The sequence below is a fragment of the Malaclemys terrapin genome, chromosome 12 (genome assembly GCF_027887155.1).
Source record: "Malaclemys terrapin pileata isolate rMalTer1 chromosome 12, rMalTer1.hap1, whole genome shotgun sequence".
In the NCBI taxonomy this organism is placed as follows: domain Eukaryota; kingdom Metazoa; phylum Chordata; order Testudines; family Emydidae; genus Malaclemys; species Malaclemys terrapin.
This window is the reverse complement of record NC_071516.1, coordinates 26,952,545-26,974,057: the sequence shown is the minus strand read 5'-3', so window position 1 is coordinate 26,974,057 and position 21,513 is coordinate 26,952,545. Positions and strand designations below refer to the sequence as shown.

Sequence of the window (21,513 nt, the reverse complement as noted above, 5' to 3'; positions counted from 1 at the left end):
GAGGAGGATGCCATATCTCATACTGATATGCTTGAACCTCTTCCATAGACTCAGCGGTGGTGTGTGGGGAGTGCATGGTTACCTCCTTTTGCAGAGGAGTATACACAGTGCCCCTTTCATTCCTCTGGTCTATTTGCAGCTTCAGATAACAGTGCCAATTTCTGCTCCCCATCTGGCATTTTGCTGACCATACATATCTTAGTAAAAGCAAGGTTGTCTTTTGTTTGTTCTGCCTCTCTTAGCTAATATTGTTCACTGTTTACTCACTCCTAAATGATAGACCTATGCTGTCAAAACTTTGTAATGTAGACTAAGCCTTGTATTCAGGTGGTGGGGTGGGGAAAACAAGATGGTAATCAGAATGATGTCATTTTAAGGTTGTATACCTTTACTTGGCAGAGCTAGACATGGATTTTTTTATAACATTAAAAAATTGCAAATCAAACTTTTCAAAAGTTTCAAACATTATTATTTGGAATTCTAGGCTTGGAGGTATGCATTAAACTGGCAGGCCCACATGGCGCCTTTTTCTACACGTGTGGAATTTCAGAAAACACTGCTAATTAATTTGTTTGCTCCCTCCCCAAATCAAATCTCCATGTACAGTAGAATTCTGCTACTTGTATAATCTCCTTACAAACATGCCTCTGCACGTAGGCTTTTCCTTTAAAGCTGAACTAAAATGCTTATTACCTGCCATGGCCTGATTTCAGGGCTGTTTCTCCTGCAACACCTAAAACATAGTGAGGAGCTCATATTCTGTACTTATCTAATGTTGTCAAATTGCAGAAGACTGAATCTTGGTGTTAAGTAAAGGAGAAATGGATTTTCAACAGCATATGTGTATAAGTGTGTGCATATGTTCCTAAACATATTTTAACTGTGTGGGATGATAATAATAAACATCCATATTTATTTACTTGGGGTGTAAACATTTTTCTTTTGCTGCAGTTTTGGCTCATATTTGAACAGGGGAACAGCTTTCACATTCATGTGCTGCCATACTTGTCTGGTGTACTCAGGCACATTTCTTAATTCGTCCATTAACCAGTTAAACTATATTTGAGGGCCCATGGCAGTAACCCAGGGAGTTGGGATTTATAATGGCTCATGATGGAAGTTTGTTTTCCTGTGGAGAAAACTACTTCCATTTTTTCCTCTCCAACTAAAAATAGTTTGTTTGTTTTTTCCCCTCTCTGAATGGGAAAATAAATAGTATAATAAATAACTGTACATATGTGGATGTTTTTAAGTATAGTTTTTGTTAAAGATGGAAGGCTCAGATTTATTTAAAAATAAAAAGATAAATATTGGTATTTTAATTTTTAAACATGGAAAAATATCTGCATGAGCATTCCAGAACAGCCAGCAAAAGTAAGAAAAATTCTAATTAAGGTAAAATGCAAATCTGGTTCTTCCGTGATAAGTTATCTTCCTTTGGGCATCTGCTGAAGAAACCTGTTTTTAAAATAATGGGAGGGGGGAAAAGCTTTTCTACTTTTGTTGTTATAATTAGTCATAGTAAATATATTATGCTGCTGTCCAAAAGCCCCACTTGGGTTTGGGGGCCCCTTTGTGTTAGGTGCTGTACAAACACACAAAAGAAACAAGTCCCTAAAGAATATCAGATGAACACCTTAAATATTGTTTTTCACAGCAGGTAGGTTATGGTACACTTCAAAACATTCCACTAGTATTCACATTAAAATAGATTTCTGGTGCTGAGAAACTGGTAAGAAATGATGGGTTTGGAGAGGGAATGATGAAGAATCAGATATGTTAAATTTGAGATTGAGGTGCCAAGAAAACAGACACTGCCACAAGATGTCCAACTAATTGGTTATTTGAAGCATAGTTAGTGAGAGGAGTAAATTTGCTGGAATTGAAATTTCTTCACATTTTATTTCCTCTTAGAAAAGAGAACTGACAGCAATGGCAGAGTGTATTTTGTCAATCACAACACACGTATCACTCAATGGGAAGACCCCAGAAATCAGGGGTAAGAATTTTTAAATCAGTTGAATAATTTCAAATGGATTTTTAATGTGTTATAATTATTTTAGTTGAGCACTAAGTTCCCTGTAAGTGCGGCCGTGCTGCAGGCTGTCAAGGACCGTGCATGCATGCAGCCAAGGCCCGGAGAGCACCGAGGTAGGAGGTGGGTGGGGAGAAAATTGGGTCGTGCAGGGCTGCAGTGGGGAGAGGCACTTCTCCTCCGGCCCCATCCTCGGAGCTGCCGTGGAGAGGCAGGGAGAGACTCTCTCCTCCAGCCCAGGTGCTGCTGCTGCGCGGAGAGAGGGCTGGGGGGAATCCTCTCTACCCGCCGCAGCCCTGGGGCAGCCTGCACCCCAAACCCCTCATCCCTGGCTCCACCCCAGAGTCCTCACCCCCAGCCAGAGCCTTCAGGCCCCGCACCCCAAGCCCAACCCTCTGCCCCAGCCCTGAGCCCCCTCCTGTACCCCCAAACCCCTCAACCCTGGCCGCACTCCAGAGCCCTCAACCCCCCGCATTCCAACCCTGAGCCCTCTCCCTCACTCCGAACCCCTCAGCACCATCCCCGCCGCACATCACCTCCATATTGGTGCACATAACAAAAATCATTCCGCACATGGATATAAAAAATTAGAGGGAACATTGGTTGAAAGTGAGAAGTAAGAGGCATTTCTGACAACTGAAGCTTGGAGCGTACCTTGCTGCCCTCTATCGGCTTTTCAGACAAGACTCACTTAAAATGTAGAAAGTGATCAGAACTAAAGCAGAAATTATTAAAAGGAACATTGCTTACATAGCAAGAAAACAGTTAGGAAAATCCAAGTTAACAGCAACACCTCTTTGCAAAAAAACCCCAAACCAAACAAAAAACTGTTACCAAGTCAAAGACCAAATGGAAATGTTTCCATTAATAGAGGAAATTAAATAGAAATAGCCTTTTAAGCAACCCTGCCCTTAGGGCTTGTAATTCATACTTTACAGCATAGCAATAGAGCAGGGGTTCTCAAACTTCATTGCACCGCGAACCCCTTCTGACAACAAAAATTACTACAAAACCTCAGGAGGCAGGGGACTGAAGTCTGAGCCCATGCGAGCGCCGCTAGCCTGGGCGGGAGAGGCCAAAGCCAGCTCTGGCGACCCCATTAAAACGGGATTGCAACCCACTTTGGGGTCCTGACCCACAGTTTGCGAACTGCTGCACTAGAGCATGAGAACCCAAAAGTTAAATGTACTTGTCTTTTTAAATTATTTATTTATTGTCCAAGCTGAAAGAACTGCATAAAGTAGACAGGCAGCATAAATAACACACGTTAGGATTTTTTTTTTTTAAACTATCTGTCAGATTATTAAGATGACGGTAGAGTGGAACTGAAGTTCCCTTAAAGAAGGTGGAGTATTTCTATATATACCTTTAGTTTATGAAACATAGAACTTGAGGGAAATGTGCAAGCCTCCTGTTAGGAAATAATACAAATAAATAATAACTACAAACTACTGCTCAAAAGCTCTTGGCCTCCTGGTGAGGCATGCAATACCTTCAGAGTGACTGTGTGGAAACAAAATGCTCTGAGAGCCACAGTTACTGCAGGGATGTTACCAGTCAGATCCTCCAGTTATCATCCCAGGGACTTCCTGCAACGTGTGAAATGAGAACCCCCGATATTTTTGATGGTTAAATTTACCACACAATGTTTGAAGCCATCCTAAATGATAATGGGTCAGTATAAAAGAAACAGTATTATTTTGCTTTTGCTTTGAAGTTATCTTATCTGTTCTTGGCAATTTTTTCAAAGATCTGTGCAGATATTAATGGAATGGTGATATCTCTGACATGCTATGTCTTTCCTCTTTCTGACTTCCATTATTATATGAATAATAGCAAATACTGTTTAATAAAATTACTGAGAGATTTTTAAAAAAAAAACTGGTTATACTATCAAACAAAATTCTGCATGTTGAGGAGAGAAAACATCCAGAAACTTTACCAGCTTTCTTCAGATTTCTATTAGCTATTGGAATTTATCAAGCTGATATTGATTATTCTCAATTTTGGTATCTGGCATTAAAATTTAAGAGTAAAGCCAAGTAGAAACAAATCAAACAGAAAATTCCTCAGAGAAATCACCACAAATTTTCCAGAATTTCTGCTAATTTGTGTTGTCCCTGTCCATGATCAGTTGACAGAATGTATTAACTTGATCAATTATCTTTGTATTTTCTTGTGTCCCATAGTCAGTTAAACGAGAAACCCTTGCCAGAGGGCTGGGAAATGAGATTTACTGTGGATGGCATTCCCTATTTTGTGGATCACAATAGAAGAACTACAACGTATATAGATCCCCGCACTGGAAAATCTGCTCTGTAAGCCTTTATTCAAGAAGACAAACTATATTACACTGAGCTTTTTTAGATATGCGTCATTTAACAGGTATTGCCAAGTATGTTTTTTTTTGCAGCAGGTTTTTGGCATACCAGTAGAGCTTTTAATTTCCCATATTTCTTCTACTGAGGATCTTCAACATTCTTGAATGTTCTCTTCCCCCTACATATGCCATATTTTGAATGCTTTACAATTCCTAATCCTTGAGGCCCCTCTGATGGCTGTGATCTTTCCAGCCAAGTACTAGATAAGACTCTTTGGCCTCTAACTAAGTCACTCAGTCAATAAAAGCTATTGTGCTTATGCTGTGTCCTCCCTTCTCCTTCTGTGTGTTTCAGTGTGCAGGTAGATGCAAATTCAGGCCTTTAATATATTCTAGCATTCTGAGAACCAGGATTTGAATGCATGTAGAATTGACATGCTAACTTATGTCAGGTTGGGTGGAAATAGATTGGAATTTGGGGTTGGCATTTAGTTAATTTGTTGAAAGAATTTTCTTGTTAACTTTGGTCAACAAGACATCTTTTTTTTTTTAAAAAAAAATTGCATATGAACCCAGAATCTTTCGAATAGGTGCATTTTGAAAGTTAAAAATAAATTTAAAGTAAATTAATCTTAAATATTTAAAAAAAAAAAAAAAAGAAAAAGAAAAAACCTTTTGTGAATGATGGCCTTTCCGAAGCATTCACCCAATTAGAAAAACTGGTTTGTTTAACCAGCCCGGTAAACCACAGAGCTTCATAACTGTAGTATTTTGAAGCTGTTATCTTGAATTTCAGCAGTGTTTCAGCAGCTTATTTTTTCTTCCTGTTTCCAGAGATAATGGGCCCCAGATAGCCTATGTGCGTGACTTCAAAGCGAAGGTCCAGTATTTCCGGTTCTGGTGTCAGGTAAAAAAAAAAAAAAAATTAACCTTGGAAATGGCTTTGTTGAAATGCATCTTCTAAAGCTGCATCGAAACAGCTTCCTCTGGGACCATTTTAAAACATCATTTGAAGCAATTTAGACTAATACAGTTGGCCAGCATAAGCTTTAAAACTCAGTAGCTACTAGACGTCAACATGGTTTTAAATTTTTTTAAAACAAAGAAGGGTTCAGTTTTGTCTTCATCGATGATTTTTGTAGTAACATTTCTAAAAGGCTCAATAGAAGAGCCTATTTCTGCTTTGCTTGTACAGAAGTTTGCCTGAAGGCATTTAATGGATTTTAGTGTAGATAATGTGGAGTTAGTTTCTGCTTTAATTCCATACTTGTAAGGCAGAAAATCAAAGTCTTCCTAAGTATTTTTGTACTTCGATATAGCCTTGAAGCATCAAACAAATGTACTGTATGGCAAAATTCTGGTGATTAGATATGCATTTTGATATGCAGGTCTTTATTTTCCAAACCTCCCACATGTCAAGAGAATAAATCCCTTGGTCTTTAGCATAAGACCAAAAAATCTTAAGCTATGTCTATACTAGAGACCTTACAGCGGCACAGCTGTGCTACTGCAGCTGCACCACTGTAAGGTCTCCCGTGTACCTGCTCTATGCCAACGGGAGAGAGCTCTCTTGTCGGCATAATTAAACCACTCCAACGAGAGGCCATAACTATGTCAGAGGGAGATTGTCTCCCACTGACATAGCACTGTACACACTGGTGCATCTGGTGGTGGTGAAACTATGTTGGTCAGGGTTTTGTTTTGTTTTTTTTCACACCCCTGACCAACAAAAGTTATACCCACAAAAGTGCTGGTGTGGACATGGCCTTAGACTCAAAGGATAACATTTCAAAAGTGTGAAGTGACTTAAATGCCTGAGAAGCTGTCTACAGGAACAAATAGTTTGCAGCAATCTGCAGTATGAGCTACCCCTACTGACCTGCCAGGGACTAGCTGCCTATATGAACCCTGCTGTTGTGCATTAACAGTTTGTTAATGTGCTTTGATTTAGTCCTATTTGAAAAGGAACTAGATGAAAGCGCATTAACAGGGTGTTAATGTGCATCAGCAGGGTCTGCAAGAATAGTTAATCCACACCAGGCTAGTGCAGGGTAGATCACATCCCCTCTTGCCAGGAACCAGAACATCATGTAGGCAGGCCCTCAGCCTCGTTGACTTCCATAACTTAAGCCAGGCCTACACTACAGAACTATATTGGTATAACTGTCGCTCAGGGATGTGAAAAATCTGCACCCTGAGTGATGTAATTATACTGACCTAACCCCCCGTAGGTTGTCCTATGTCGACAGGAGAGCTTCTCCCATTGATATACCTACTGCCTCTAGGGGAGGTGGATTAATTATGCTGACGGAAGGAGGTTTCCCGTAGGCATAGTAAGGTCTTCACTAAAGCATTACAGTGGCGCAGCTGCACTACTGTAGCACGTGAGTGAAGAGAAGCCCTTAGGCCAGTGGTCCCCAAACTGTGGTATGCACCCCCTGAGGGGAACATATTGGGGGTGGGGGGAAGGGGAAAGCCAGCCTCCATGGGGGGTGGAGAGGGGAGCATCACCCAACTCTGCTCCAGTCCCTGCGCACAGCCCCTGCTCCCAGCTGCAGCTCAGCCCTCTGCTCTCGGCTGCTAGCTCCTGGCCGCAGCCCCCAGCCTGGCCACGACTTCGCTCCCAGCCCGGGGGAGGGGGTATGGACACATTCCATTCCGGGGTGGGAGGAGAGGGTGCACAAGAGGAAAAGTTTGGGCACCGCTGCCTTAGGCTCATAAGTCGCTCAGAATCTACTTTGAAAATTAACAGAGACATTGGCATCAATAATTTTGCAGTTTGTATTTTTTGTGAGGAAAATAAGTGTAAATATAAATTAGTTTAAAACTGAACAACTTTCAATAAAAATTGTGTGGGAAGTTTCTCTTGTTGAGAACGGATTATAGATCTAGGAAAATATCACATGGTGCTAGGTTATTATATTAGAACCCGTTTAAAACTATATCTTGGGATCATATATATCATAGTGAGATCAAAAGCAAATTATTACTTTAATATAAGCGTAGTGCCTTAGGCCTCATTGTACTAGTGGTGTACAATGAACAAAAGGACAGTCCCAGTTCTTGGGAATAAGTTAAAAACTCAAAACATTGATTTTGTTTTTCTGTTTCATACAGGCCAGACAGATTCTCCAGTCCCTTTTCTATTTTCTGTTAATTTTGTTTGAATGTTTATTCAAAACACTTATTTAAAAGCTGTATATATTTCACTTTTGAAACATTTTGCATTTCAGCAACTGGCTATGCCACAACACATAAAGATTACAGTGTCCAGAAAGACATTGTTTGAGGACTCATTTCAGCAGGTATTGTATTGTTAACACATGCTTGCTTACTTTGTGTACAAAGTGGTACAGGGCAAATGTTTTGAACTTTGTAGCTGAACGATAACATCACCCTTAATCTTTTGATATCTCATTAATAATGGTTAAAGTGATGATTTAAAAAAAGCACTCGTTATGCTATTCCTGGAGCAGATTCATAATTGGATACACAAGGCAATGTTAAAAACTTAGCATACAGCTATCATCTCTGGTGCTTGTGTGTGTCAAAAAGATTACATCATAATTGTTTTGCCTCTCTTCTGCTGCTCTCACAAGCACACATGTATCATTAACTGGTGTATTAATTATTCAGATTTGCTATGCAGAAACCCACAGTCTTCAGTTGGAAATAAATCCTTTTAAAGAATATTTAAAAGGCTTTTAAGAAAAATAAATCCTCCTTCGAATGATAGTGCACATGGATTCCACTTCTGGCGTGCATGCATATTCTTTTGGCCAGCAGTGTCTGTGGGGGCCACACCTGCACCTTAGACAGCCTTCCTTCCCCCTCTCCTGGAAAAATCACTTGATGGCATAAAGGGCAGAGAGGGCCCAACCACCCTCAATTCCTTCTTTCTATCTGTAGTAATGAGACAGAACGACTACAATATCTCCTTCTTGATGCACTGTATTTTATTTTTCTCTTGGGTAGTTATCAGTTAGTACAGTTTTCCTTGTTATAATGTCCAAAGCCTTTTTTTTTTTTTTTTAAAAAGGCAAATTTTTTTTCTGTTAGGTTGAGGGACAGTACCTGGTACCAGGGTCTAGCTGCTATGAATGAAACACAGTCTCCAGCATTCAAAATCTGCTGTGTTTCCCCTTGGAGAGGGGCCCATCCCCAATAAATGCTCGATCTGTCACTCCTTCTCCAAGAGACCACAGAAAGCAGGAGGTCCATCTCAAACTTTTTCTTCTAGAGTGCTCAATGAATGCCTTCTCAAGACTTGGTGGGCCCTTTCTTCTCAGCTTCTAAGAGTCTTCTTCATTTAGTGCTCCTGTTAGCTGTAGCTCAGCTCCAAGCTCCCTGGCTCACTCTTCATTGAAGAGATCGAACCCTTTAGCTGCTAAGACCTCTTCCATCCAGTCATCAGAAAGGGGAAGGAGTGCAGTGAATGCAGACCTAGGTCACCATCTCTTTGCCTCCTTTTAGAAGGTACCAAAATTTCACCAAGCTTCTGTTTCACCTCATGCTGCAATTCACGGTCCAAACTGAGTCTCTCTGATGCCTCAGCAAGACCAGTCTCAGCAAGTACCAGGTATCTACGGTACTACTCGAAACTACTACTTACCCTAGGACTCCAGACAGGGTATCTCCTCTTTTGGAGGAAAAACTTCCTGTCCTTCTGAACATAGCAAGAAGTTATTCCCCATCCATTCACCTCACAGTCACTCTTATGAGCCATACTGGTCTGAGAGGGAATCCAGGACTCTCCATTACAAACATAGACCTCAGGGGTCTCCTGGGGAATATTGACCATGTTATCCAACCCTATCGCCCCCAACCCATTACCTCTGCAATATATAGTCTTTCTTTTATTGGGCTCCTAGGGGTATGCAATTTCCTTCTCCTACAGGATGATGTAGGTCTGCTCAAGAGGACCAGTTTGTACAGTCCCATGCCCTGCACTGGCAAAATCATAATAGCAAGAAAGAATACCTGTGGGATACGGAAGGGCAATTGATTCCAGTAGCCGCATCCTCTTCCTTACCAGACAAGGCAGTAGTCTCTTCTGTTCCTAGCAAGCCTGATGATTTTAAGATTTTTCCAGGACCTTTGTCATATGATAGAGATCTTGGAGATTCCTGTGGAGGTAGTTCAAGCAAATCCCAAAAATTAATGGACATTCTGCACTCCTCCATACCTGGTAGACTTGCTATGCCTGTTAATGAAGGGATATTGGAATTGGCAAAAAAAAAAAAAAAAAAAAAGCCAACTGTGGCAGACCACAGAATCTGTGGTATCTATGTCTTAGAGAGCAGATAGATATTGTGAGATCCTCTCCCAAGGGGCTGAATATTTCTACACCCACCCAGTTCCGGGATCCCTGGTAGCGGTGGTGGTGCACAGAGGGTCCAAAAACTAAGGGCCTCCAAAAATAACACAAAGAAACTTGCTTTGTTTGGAAGGAAGACGTATTCCTCTGCAAGTCTGCAGATGTGTATTTCAGACTATCTGGCACTTCTGTCAATGACTACATCAGTTGGGGCAAGGTATCACAATTTTATAGGACAGTTCTCCCAAGAATGTAGAGAGGGTTTGAAATCCATTTTGTCCGAAGGTCAGCCCGAACATTGCTGAGGCCGTTATGTGCTTATGATACGGCAGCATGTTCAGTGGCTACTTCCATCAGAATGCACAAGGCTTCATGACTCCATTCTTCTGGAATACCAAACAGGGTCCAAACAACGATTGAGGACCTCCCATTTGAGGGTTTGTGACCTATTTAATGCCCATACTGATGAAGCCTTGCATTCTTTGAAGGATTCAAGAGCCACTCTCTTCTTCTTCTTGGGACTACATGCCAGTGTCTAGTAGCAGGAAGCAGGCCAGATCCCAAAGCTTCACGAGACAGAGGCCCTTTGCTTATTACTACAATCCAGAGAGGACACTGAAGCCACCAAATAGGAAGCAGACGATCCAATGCAGGGGCCCTTCTGCCTCTTCCTTCTCTACTGTATGCCCCATGTACACTTGACAGCAGTAAGTTGGACCCCATTGTTGAGATCTAGTCAGAACCATTCCAAGATCTCTCTTTTCCCCCATTTGGCAACTGCCATTTTATTTTGGGAAGCCTGCACTCTGATTACCTCAGACCGGTAGGTCTTAGAAATTATAAGCAAAGGGGTATTCTATTCAGTTTCAGTCACTACCCCCACCCTCTTTCCCCATCCATCTTCAAGGATCCCTCTCACAAGACATTATTAAAACAAGAAGTGGACTCCTTTCTAAATTTCAGAACGGTGGAAGAGGTGCTTGTGGAATTCAGAAGGAAGAGGTTTTACTTCCATTACTTTTTAACCCCAAAGAACAAGGGAGATTGGGACATGCTACTAGATTTGAGAGATCTCAACAAGTTGAACCATCACTTCAAATTCAGGATGGTGACTCTGGCCACCCTAATTCCCTCCTTACATCTCCAAGGCTGGTTTGTGGCTCTTGGTCTGCGAGATGCCTATTTTCACATTTTGACTCACCTGGCACACAGAAAATACCCCGGATTCCAAATAGGAGCTTCTCACTACCAGCCCTGCGGTCTTTCAGCAGCACCAAGGATTTTCATTAATAACAGTTGAATTTCGTGGAAGTATAGAATTTAACATCACAACTGCCGACAGCTAGGAAAGCTTTTAAAATGTGGCTTTCATTCCAAATTCAAGGTCTCATGGGAGAGCAAACAGTGGTTGTCCTTGGACAAAGATTTATATGAAATTACCACATCGACTGGATTGTTGTGAATGTCTGCTGTCTGACCAAATCAGCACAGTCACAAATTTGGTATTATGCCAAAAATAGCACTAAGGACATTGCTTTTTAGCATCCAAGTTTCTTCTTGGTACCAGAAAGAAATATGGCCTGTATGCAAAGATTAATTTTATCTTGAAAATTATAATACATCTACTTGTGGGAGGAAACTGTGGAATGGAAAATGTGAATTTGTAAACACATTTTAAATAATTTATTTTGTGGCTTTTTTAGTTGTTTAACATGTCTGTTAGAGACTTCTCTCCTATTCTTCCTGGCTAGCTTACCATTTAGTGAGACATATTGGTGGTGCTCAATAGCCCTGTTTTTTCTTTTTGGATTAGCTACTGATTTGGGGTCCAGATTGTCATCCTTTTTATAGTTGAAAGACTATACTTGAGCGACTAATACATTCCATTTAACAATTCTTATATTCCTTTCTGTCTCACTTACTTTTACCCCTTTCATCTTCTAATCTGCTAGATAGAAATATATTTCTGCCAAGTCCTCAAACATTTCCTGAAATGTTGCTTTATGCACTGCACCTAATTCACTTCATGGTCAATGAAAATATGATTTCATCACTATTGAATAGCAAATAGTAATATTCTGAGACCAGCTGCTTTTATTCTTCATAACCATATTTTTCCTTTCAATAAGATAATGAGCTTCAGCCCTCAGGATCTGCGAAGACGCTTGTGGGTCATTTTTCCTGGAGAAGAAGGTTTAGATTATGGAGGTGTTGCAAGGTAAACTAAAGAAATGTGTGTTTCACATAATGAATCAATCTGAACACCTCGTTCTATGAATATCTGGTGTGGAAGTTTCTCACAAGGAGATACTTTGTTTGCTGTATTTTTAAAATGCTAATGAGAGTTTTTTCCCCTCTCTACATATCATCACCTCTGCAGCTCTAAAATGCATTGTCAAAACTATTGGAGGAGGATGTGTCTTCCTGTTTGAATATATATTAAGTTTAAAGTGCCTCAATAAAGTTTAGAGCAAGCATTTATGCAACTCTGCACAATAACTCATAAGACAAAACCATGAACAGCAGATTAGAGATTTATTGAAAGAATGAATAAGAAAGCATTTTATAAGTATTCTCAAAGTTTGTTCCATGTGCAAGTCTTTTTATAGTACTTAAAATGAATATGTACATACTACTTGCAGATCTGTTTTTGCTATACTTTGTTTTTTTCATAATCAGCATTGCGAATTAACCTTATTTAGTATTGTCAGTGTGATGTAAAATGCAAGATGACAATATTGTGAGGAGAAAGACAGTAGTATATTTCATGCGATTCACTCTTTAACCTGGAGATTATACTTGAATTTTTAATTTTGCAAATAAAACACACATGCTTGCTACCAGGAAATTCTAATTTGTATTTAGTCTTAAGGTTAAAAAGTGAATTCTTGAACTAACAATCCCAGCAAAGAATTGGAAACAAGTTGTAGTATAATATGGATACCTCTTCCACAAAGGGTGGTGGTAATAATTTTTTTTAAAATATGAACCTGTCAGAATTGATCTCTACCAGATTTCCTGCTTCTCTTAGAGAAGCAGCACTTGTAAATACCCGTCACAGAGAAAATAAATTAACTTTCTAAACGAGAAATGCTCGCTGAACTTAGACACCCAGGCATATGTTAATGGATACAATAAACTACATCTGAAGCTTAAGTCAGTGATGACGTCATTTGTGAACTAGCCAACTCTGGACATTAGATATTCTACTTTTTTGAGCTGCATCAGTTAACCATGTAGCATACTGACACTGCTAGCACACAGTAGGTAGCTTAATAATTTTCTAGATAGGCCAGTTTTAACAGTTGAGCACCAGCCAGTCCCTAAAATAATTTTTAGCATATGTAGTAGCAAGAATACTTTCCAATGTCATCCCGTTTTCTTTTGAAGTGTTCATGATATTTTTGTTTTTTGTGTGGTTTCAGGGAATGGTTCTTTCTGTTGTCACATGAAGTGTTGAACCCAATGTATTGCCTATTTGAATATGTAGGGAAGGATAACTACTGCTTACAGATAAACCCAGCTTCTTACATTAATCCAGACCACCTGAAATATTTCCGTTTTATTGGCAGATTCATTGCTATGGTAAGTTCAAATAATCCGTGCACATCCACCATAGTGTGTTTATCTTTAAATGTCTAGTTTAAAACATAGCAGTTGTTTCAAATCAAGAGATGAACTATTTAGTGCTTTGTTGCCAGATGGCTGGCTGTAACAGCTAATGCATTCAGATCACATTTTGAGGTGTGCCAATTGTAGTGATGGTATTACAGAACATCTTACAACACCTTTGGGCTCCAGGGTTTATTTGATACATTATATTGGAATATTAGGTAACCAAGCATCCTTTGGATCATTCCTTGTCCGTTTTCATGTTTTTTAGGCTTTGTTCCATGTGAGATTCATAGATACAGGTTTCTCTCTGCCATTCTATAAGCGTATCCTAAACAAGCCAACAGGACTCAAGGATTTAGAATCTGTTGATCCAGAGTTTTACAACTCTCTCATCTGGGTAAAGTGAGTTTCTAACGTTTTCATTCATTCTTGAAATAAAAGTCCAGATGTTTTTGATGTATCATTTTATTTGTGTAATTTAGATATAGATTTGAAATGTTTTGCAGACAGATATTGAATAACAGAACTGTATACGTTGCAGACCAGCACTGAACTTCTTGCATTTTACTATAATTCCAACATACTTGTTCAGTAGTTTGGTAATGCTAACGTTAACTGTCCTCCATAATTCAATTAATATTGCACAAACTAGCATTCTGTTTTTGTTTTTCCCTTTGAATTCATCTAACTGAATATAAGCAGTCTTACACATTATTCAGACATTTCTATTTCCAACAGATAATCAAATATTGTATAGCCTAACGGTAGATTCAATATTAAAAAAAAGCTTCTTTAGTGTAAGTTAATGTAAAAGGTGTCTCAGTGGAGTCAGCTAATACCCAAACCCAGTATTACTTTCTTTTCAAAAAAATTCTTTCCTTTTTATGAAAAAACAAAACCAAAAATACACCAAGTATTAGGATGTCTGAAATGAACAGCTAGTGGATCTCAACTTATTCCTCACTTCCCTCTAATCCTTCATCAATCACCCCATCCAAATTCTACTTGTCTCTTAAAATTTGCAAAAAATATACTCCATAGTGTGTAAATAAAAAAAAAAGTATTTCTAAAGCAATTAAAGCACTTCAAAGTTTAACTTGATTAAAATCTCTGCCTTTTCCTATCCTTGACTCCTGTGCTTCCCTGCACCCCCTCCCTTGACCCCAAGACCTTTCAACTCTTTTCTCTCCCATCTCTGCCCCCTCAATATCCTGTCCATGCTCTGTGTACCGTTACCTCAGAGCTTTCCCCTACCTTGAAGGGCCCTTCTCCCCTGCAAGGGAGACAAAACAATTTGGAGTTTGACGGTCCAAGTCACTTCGGAAAGTTGAGTAAAAACAAGTTATAAAACTTGAGGTGTATTTTGAAAACATCGTAACTTTACACACAAAAAAAAATTTAAGCAGACTTCCAGAAAAAAACTACTCTTGATTGAGGTGTAATATTAAAAATTTCAGTAAGATTAATTACTTTCTGGGGAAAGTAGAGGAAGATTTGAAAATAATGCTTAAAATAGAAAGCTAGATTCAACTCTGATGATTAACAAGGAGCTGATCCATAATAATACAAATATAAGAGAAAAATGGGCCCTGTGGATGTGATCAGTAGCAAAAACTATAGAAGTGTAGTTCTTATTTATAAAGCACCTGCATTGCTGGAGCACTCAAGATGCTTTATTTTATAATAAAATAATATTAAGAACATAGTTTTAAAATGCCTTATAAACTTAACAAATAAAAACAGGGAGGAACCTCTTTAAAAAGAAGGAAATGGAAACTGAGAGTAGGAAACAATAATTACAAATGGTCAAACTTAAAAACACTTTTTGGAATTAATATTTTATAATAAAAAGACAATACTTAGTTCTGCTTGAGTGCAGGAGACTGGACTAGAAGACCTCTTGAGGTTCCTTCCAGTCCCACGTTCCTATGATTCTATGATATTGAGATATATTTAAAACTAGTGAGAAATTGATTGAGATAAATTTCAGAAAGAAGTAAGTCCCACACCTCGCCACAGAAAGCCCCAGTGGCCTAGCAGCTTAAGACTGAGCGAAGGGAACCTTAGCTAGTAATTGGGGTTTGAGCAAAGGTATCCATGAAACTGAGGCTTAGAAAGTAAGTATAATCACTAGAGCTTACATGTTTATGGGCTCTAAAGTCAAAAGTTCCATTGTAAAATCAGATTGGTATATCATCATCAGCTAAAGTGGGGAGGGGGAAAATGCAGGGATGCATTTTTTTGATACAGTATGATCACATTAACTCCAGACATCAAGTACTACAGTCTGCACAAGCTGGAAATGGCAGAAAAGCCCTGCTGAAAGACCTACAAGAGGGAAATTACAATAAATGATCCTTTTAATCATGAGAGGGCATGTTTTGCTGATGCAGTCATCCAACTAAATTACTGTTCAGCCTGTACACATTGTGCAAGTAGAAAAGTGTACATGTAACCTCAGACACGTAGCTTTTTTTGAAAAGCCTGTAGTCAAAAGTGATTCTTAACTTGAGTCATGAACTCCAAAAAAGTTTACTTAATAAGACTCTTGATAAAAACCTCATCTAGTTAGCACAGAACCTCTTGGCAGTTCTTTACCATACATGATGTTTGTTTCTTGCAGAGAAAACAATATTGAAGAATGTGGCTTGGAAATGTATTTCTCAGTGGATAAAGAAATTCTAGGTGAAATAAAGAGCCATGATTTGAAACCTAATGGTAGCAACATTTTGGTCACAGAAGAAAATAAAGAAGAATATATTAGGTAAGAACAAATGAGGGTTTTTTTATCTATTCCTTTACTTCCATCTGTTTCTTTCCCTAATTCAAGCAAGAATTGAATTTCTCTAGTTACATAATTTAAAGCGCCACAGAAATACTTTCAATGAATAACTGATACTATTAGCAGCAAGTGACTGTTTTGGATGTCCTTTCTGAAGAGTGACTTTTAAAAGAAGCTGAAGAGCCACTCTTGTACTGAAGATGTTCAAGCTTAATGTCCAATATGCTCTGATAGTCAAAAATCTGAATGTCAGATTATAAACCATTTCAGAGTCCACTGAGATACTAGCTACCACTTTTCTACTGTCAGATTTAAAACATTGGTTTACATCTCATGTGTTTTTAATGTTTCTTTCTTATTGTCTGTTTATCAAAAAATATGTTTAAAAGTTCTGTTCTCAGCTGGTTGTCTGTTAGCTGCACGTGCAGTGCAATCAAAATGCTTATTTTGTGATGTCACAGTCATAGGCCTGGAAAACACTGTGGTGTCATAAATATGAGATTGACTTCACTACAGGAACATTCTGAAGCTGTGTTGGGTGGGAGGGATCTTTTATTTAAAAAAAAAGACACTTATCTTGAATACTAGCAAAGGGAATGCAGGAATGTATGGGCCAAATAAACTTGTTAATATTGAAGTCAATTCCTCCATATTTGCTGCAGTATGAACACCTTACACTAATAATGGGTATTGGAGGCACAGAATAAACTGAATCTCTTTTTTTAAAATTTCTAAACGATTTATTCTATTAAGATTACCGTTGGTTGGCAGGTCTTGGTATAATTACATGAATGAGTTGTGACAAAGTGTCAAACTGTATTGAACATTTCTAAATAAATAATACTAAGTCACACAAAGGGTAACACATTAGATAGGGAACACTTTTATATTTTGGAAGGTATTAATAATAGAAAACCCCCTGAATAGAATCTGCAAAAAAAAAAAAAAAAAACTTCTCTTCTAGCTTCCAGCAGCCCAGATAAAGTGTGGATTCCTATTGCACTCCCAATTTTCTGTCTCTTTCTCTGTATCCTGCTTTGTCTCCTGAGTTGCTAGGATTGATACCAGAAATTAGCCTTCTTTCCTCTAGACTCCAATTCTCCTGACAGGTTAGGCTTGAATTCAGCATAATATCTGCTTCTCCCTGGGTTCAGGTTCTCCGGGTCTCCTGCCTGCTTTTCACCCTTTTATTTATGGAGAGTGGAATTTCTGCCACAGAGCAAAGTTTCATGATTAACAGACACAAATATGGAACTTTCCAAATGGACATAGTCGTTTCTTGGTAAGCTAGCAGTCCTCATTATCTTCACCAGTTCAACTTGACCTAGTTTTTACCTTTTCATGGTTAATGACTGAGATTTCTGGGGAGAATATTGGACAAAAATACATTTTTTTTTCTCTTCTCTCAAATACCTAGGGACTGCTGTGCACTCATTAGTATAATCACTGGATAGATACTGCCTCCTCTTTGATCGTGTAAGCTAGTTCTTAGCGGAATGGTCAGAAATAGAAGGTTTTAACTTCACTTTAAAGCTGGTTTACACTGTATTGAGATTCAGTTACAAATTAAGTTTTGTCTTCAGAACTTTCCATAATATTCTTTAACATAGTTCACAGTTCATCACAAAATAGGCTAACAAAAGAAATGTGGATCTGGGCAGCATGGGACAGTTTAAATGACAGATTACCTTATCTTTTTCCTTTTCCAGGCTGGTAGCAGAATGGAGACTCTCCCGAGGTGTTGAAGAACAGACACAAGCTTTCTTTGAAGGCTTCAATGAAATTCTTCCACAGCAGTACTTGCAGTACTTTGATGCCAAGGAACTAGAGGTGAGGGACTTTATTTGGGTATGGGTAGGCACTGTTGATGTTAAAGTTAACAAGACTCAGTGGGAGTCCAGCCCTCAATTTGCAAAACAGAGCTGTGTGATTGTTGAAGAAACTGTTGGTTAGTGTTGAAAATTTTTCCTAAACAGTTTCTTTGGTTAACACATTTCCCTCTGGGAAGCATTTTTTATTTAAAAACAAAAATATGGAAAAGTTATATACACAGAAGAGAGCAGTGTTATGGTTCACACTCAGTAGTCATAACTGAGCTCTTTATTTGAGGTTCAAAAACAAGCGGTTATTCATCTTTTCGTTAGGGAAGATTATCCCATTCTATCTGGTTTCTTCATAATCAGTGATTACCCTTTCCTATAGCAGGTCTGAATAAAGCTCTGTGTCCGTGAGGTCACCAGCATTACTGCTTATTGATTGGTGGAACCAAGCAGCTACTTGAAAATAAAATAAAAAGTGAATATACAGTCATAGTAGGTGTTTCCAAGTGCAAGGACAGATGTCCTTTGTTGACACCATATAGAAGCCATTGAAACAAAATATCAGCTTATACCTCTATATTCCCCCCTCCCCCCCCCCAAAAGGTGCTTTTATGTGGAATGCAAGAGATTGACTTGAATGACTGGCAGAGACACACCATCTATCGGCACTACACCAGGACGAGCAAACAGATTATGTGGTTTTGGCAGGTTTGTGGTTGATTTTTCCTTTGTTTTTAAAAGTAAGAATTACAGAAGGAATGGGATGATGCTACAGCATGATGAGCAAAAACCAAAATCACAAAACAAGTCTGTGCTACCATAATAGGTCCAGTGCCACTGTATTTGTGCAAAGTAATGCACATTGGAAAACATAATCCCAACTACACATTCAATATGATGGAGTCTAAATTAACTGTTACCACTCAAGAAAGAGATCTTGGAGTCATGGTTAGCTCTCTGAAAACAACTGCTCAATGTGCAGTGGCAATCAAAGATGCTAACAGAATGTTAGGAACCATTGGGAAAGGAATGGATAAGAAGACAGTAAATATCCTAATGCCACCATATAAATCCATGGTACACCCACAATTTAAGTACTACATGCAGTTCTGGTCACCCCATCTCAAAAAAAAAAAAAAAAAAAAAAAAGATATATTAGAATTGGAAAAGGTATAAAGAAGGGCAACAAATTTGATTAAGGTAGTGGTTCCCAAACTTCAACAACCTGTGAACCCCTTTCACTAAAATGTCAAGTCTCGCGAACCCCCTCCTAAAAATGAATATTTCCAGGGATTTTCTCCTTTACCTGAGTATAAATTATAAAAGCAGTGATCTTGGAAATATAAAATTTGTTTTTATGACATGCTTATTACCCACTCTTTAGTATTAACTATTATTTATCATTACAGTATTTTTATTACATTATGAAAACGGCAACACTCTTCCAAGATCTCACTTTCGTAGCTTGTATCACTTTGAATAAGCCTGTTATAAGACAAGGCTCCTATGTTTCATCAAGGAGTATCAGATTTGAAACAGCATGAAGGTATTTAAGAAGCCAACTCAGAGTTCCTCCTACACAAGCATTCAGATCTTGAGCAGTCCAGGCAAACAAGGCACATTACAACAAAGCTTAAACTTGTTCTTCATAATAATTTTAAAAACAATACTAGCTGCCTATTTAATTTTAAAAACAGCAAAAAATACCCACCTCCCTTTTTTATAAGGAGTCTTGAAGTTTAAATCTCCTCAGTGTGAGAGATATGCTTGCTTTGATCTGCTTAGCTCTTAGAAGTCCAGGGGCTCCAGGCTGCTGGCCGCGTGCTGCCCGGGGTCCCTAGGGACAGCTCTGGCTGCCATTAGGGATTTTTCCCCCGAAAACCCCTGTAACATTTTGTGAACCCCCAGAGGTTCACGAACCCCTGGTTTGGGAACCACTGGATTAGGGGGATGGAACAGCTTCCATATGAAGAGAGATTAAAAAGACTGGCTGTTCAGCTTAGAAAAGAGACAACTAAGGGGGGATATGATAGAGGTCTATAAAATCATAAATGCTGTGGAGAAAGTGAATAAGGAAGTGTTGTTTTCCCCTTCACATAACACAAGAACTTGGGGTCACCCAATGAAATTATTAAGCAGCAGGCTTAAAATAAGCAAAAGAAAGTACTTCTTCACACAACACAGTCAACCTGTGGAACTCATTGCCAGGGGATATTGCGAAGGCTAAAACTATAATGGCATTCAAAAACAAATTAGACAAGTTCATGGAGAATAGGTCCATTAATGGCTATTTGTCAAGATGGGCAGGGGTGCAATCCCATGCTCTGAGTGTCACCATGTAAACAGTTACTGACCTTCTTGTAACTGCTGTTTCTCGAATGCGTTGCATGTGTCTGTTACACGGCCCACCCTCCCACCCCAGTGCATCAGAGTACCACTGGGCTCTAGTGCAAAGGAACTGGAGAAGGGTGAGGCTTCTCTGCCCTTCCCGCCCTCCGAGGAGCTGAGCAGTGGGCAAGGCTGCCCAATGGGTACTGCTAAGGAAAATTCTTCAGCACCAGTGCAGGTGCCTACAGTGTAATGGACATATGCAACGCAACTCAGAGAACAACAGTTATGAGAAAGTAAGTGGCCTTTCTCTCTAAGAACTTGCAGCAAAGCCCACCCTTCTATCATGTCTTATTAATAAAGCCCTACACAGATCAGGAAAACATGCTACCTGCTAAAAGAAAGAAATGGCCATAAGGTGCGAAGTAGTTGTCCTAGCAATGCTGATGGTTTTCAGTTTTATGATAAAGCATTCCACAACTTCGGCTGGAGTGGACCTAAGATCAGAGAGGCTTGTTTCCTCCTAAATTGAGGAACCCTGTTAAAACCTGCCTTGTAGGGGCAGCTAGTGACTGGCACTACTGACAATTCTGAACTCCAAAGCACTAAAGGGATTCCAGTATCCTGCCCAGCTGTCCCTCTGCCTTCCCAGGGCTTTATTACAAATTGTGAATCTGAAATGGAGACCGCATTAGTGATGCTACTATTAGTCCCTGCATACAGCAAGCCTGGAAATACATATTCTCCTGCAGGTGCTGGAGACATTAATTCCCTTATGACTGCCATGACGCTTGGAGAACTAGATGTTTGGCTGTTGGCAATAGGCAGTACAGCTTAGTTATCCAACCTGAGCATAATTTTTCTGTTATCAAAATTACATTCTACTCTCTTCCCTCCTCCCCTAATATTAATACTGCCACCAAAATGGGACTGTATTTCCCAGGAAGGATATGTTCCCTGTTATACCAGTAGAAAGGCAACCTCCACCCAGATGTTAGCAGTAAATAGGATGAAATTCAGTAAGGACAAATGCAAACTACTCCACTTATAAAGGAACAATCAGTTGCACACATACAAAATGGGAAATGACTGCCTAGGAAGGAGTACTGCGGAAAGGGATCTGGGGGTCATAGTGGATCACAAGCTAAATATGAGTCAATAGTGTAACACTGTTGCAAAAAAAGCAAACATAATTCTGGGATGTATTAGCAGGAGTATTGTAAGTAAGACACGAGAAGTAATTCTTCTGCTCTATTCCACTCTGATTAGGCCTCAACTGTAGTATTGTGTCCAGTT

At 39.2% G+C, this 21,513-nt stretch overlaps 1 protein-coding gene across 2 annotated transcripts in view; it reads left to right on the top strand.

Moving 5' to 3' along the window:
• Positions 1–21,513, top strand: part of ITCH (itchy E3 ubiquitin protein ligase) — a 108,585-nt gene that overhangs the window by 78,628 nt on the left and 8,444 nt on the right. For both annotated transcript variants that reach the window (XM_054045447.1, XM_054045449.1), the window contains 10 exons: positions 1,915–1,999; positions 4,225–4,353; positions 5,190–5,262; positions 7,589–7,660; positions 11,802–11,890; positions 13,098–13,257; positions 13,556–13,689; positions 15,911–16,051; positions 17,779–17,899; positions 18,493–18,597. In XM_054045447.1, the coding sequence (XP_053901422.1) occupies positions 1,915–1,999; positions 4,225–4,353; positions 5,190–5,262; positions 7,589–7,660; positions 11,802–11,890; positions 13,098–13,257; positions 13,556–13,689; positions 15,911–16,051; positions 17,779–17,899; positions 18,493–18,597 (1,109 nt within the window). The remainder of the gene's footprint in view (positions 1–1,914; positions 2,000–4,224; positions 4,354–5,189; positions 5,263–7,588; positions 7,661–11,801; positions 11,891–13,097; positions 13,258–13,555; positions 13,690–15,910; positions 16,052–17,778; positions 17,900–18,492; positions 18,598–21,513) is intronic.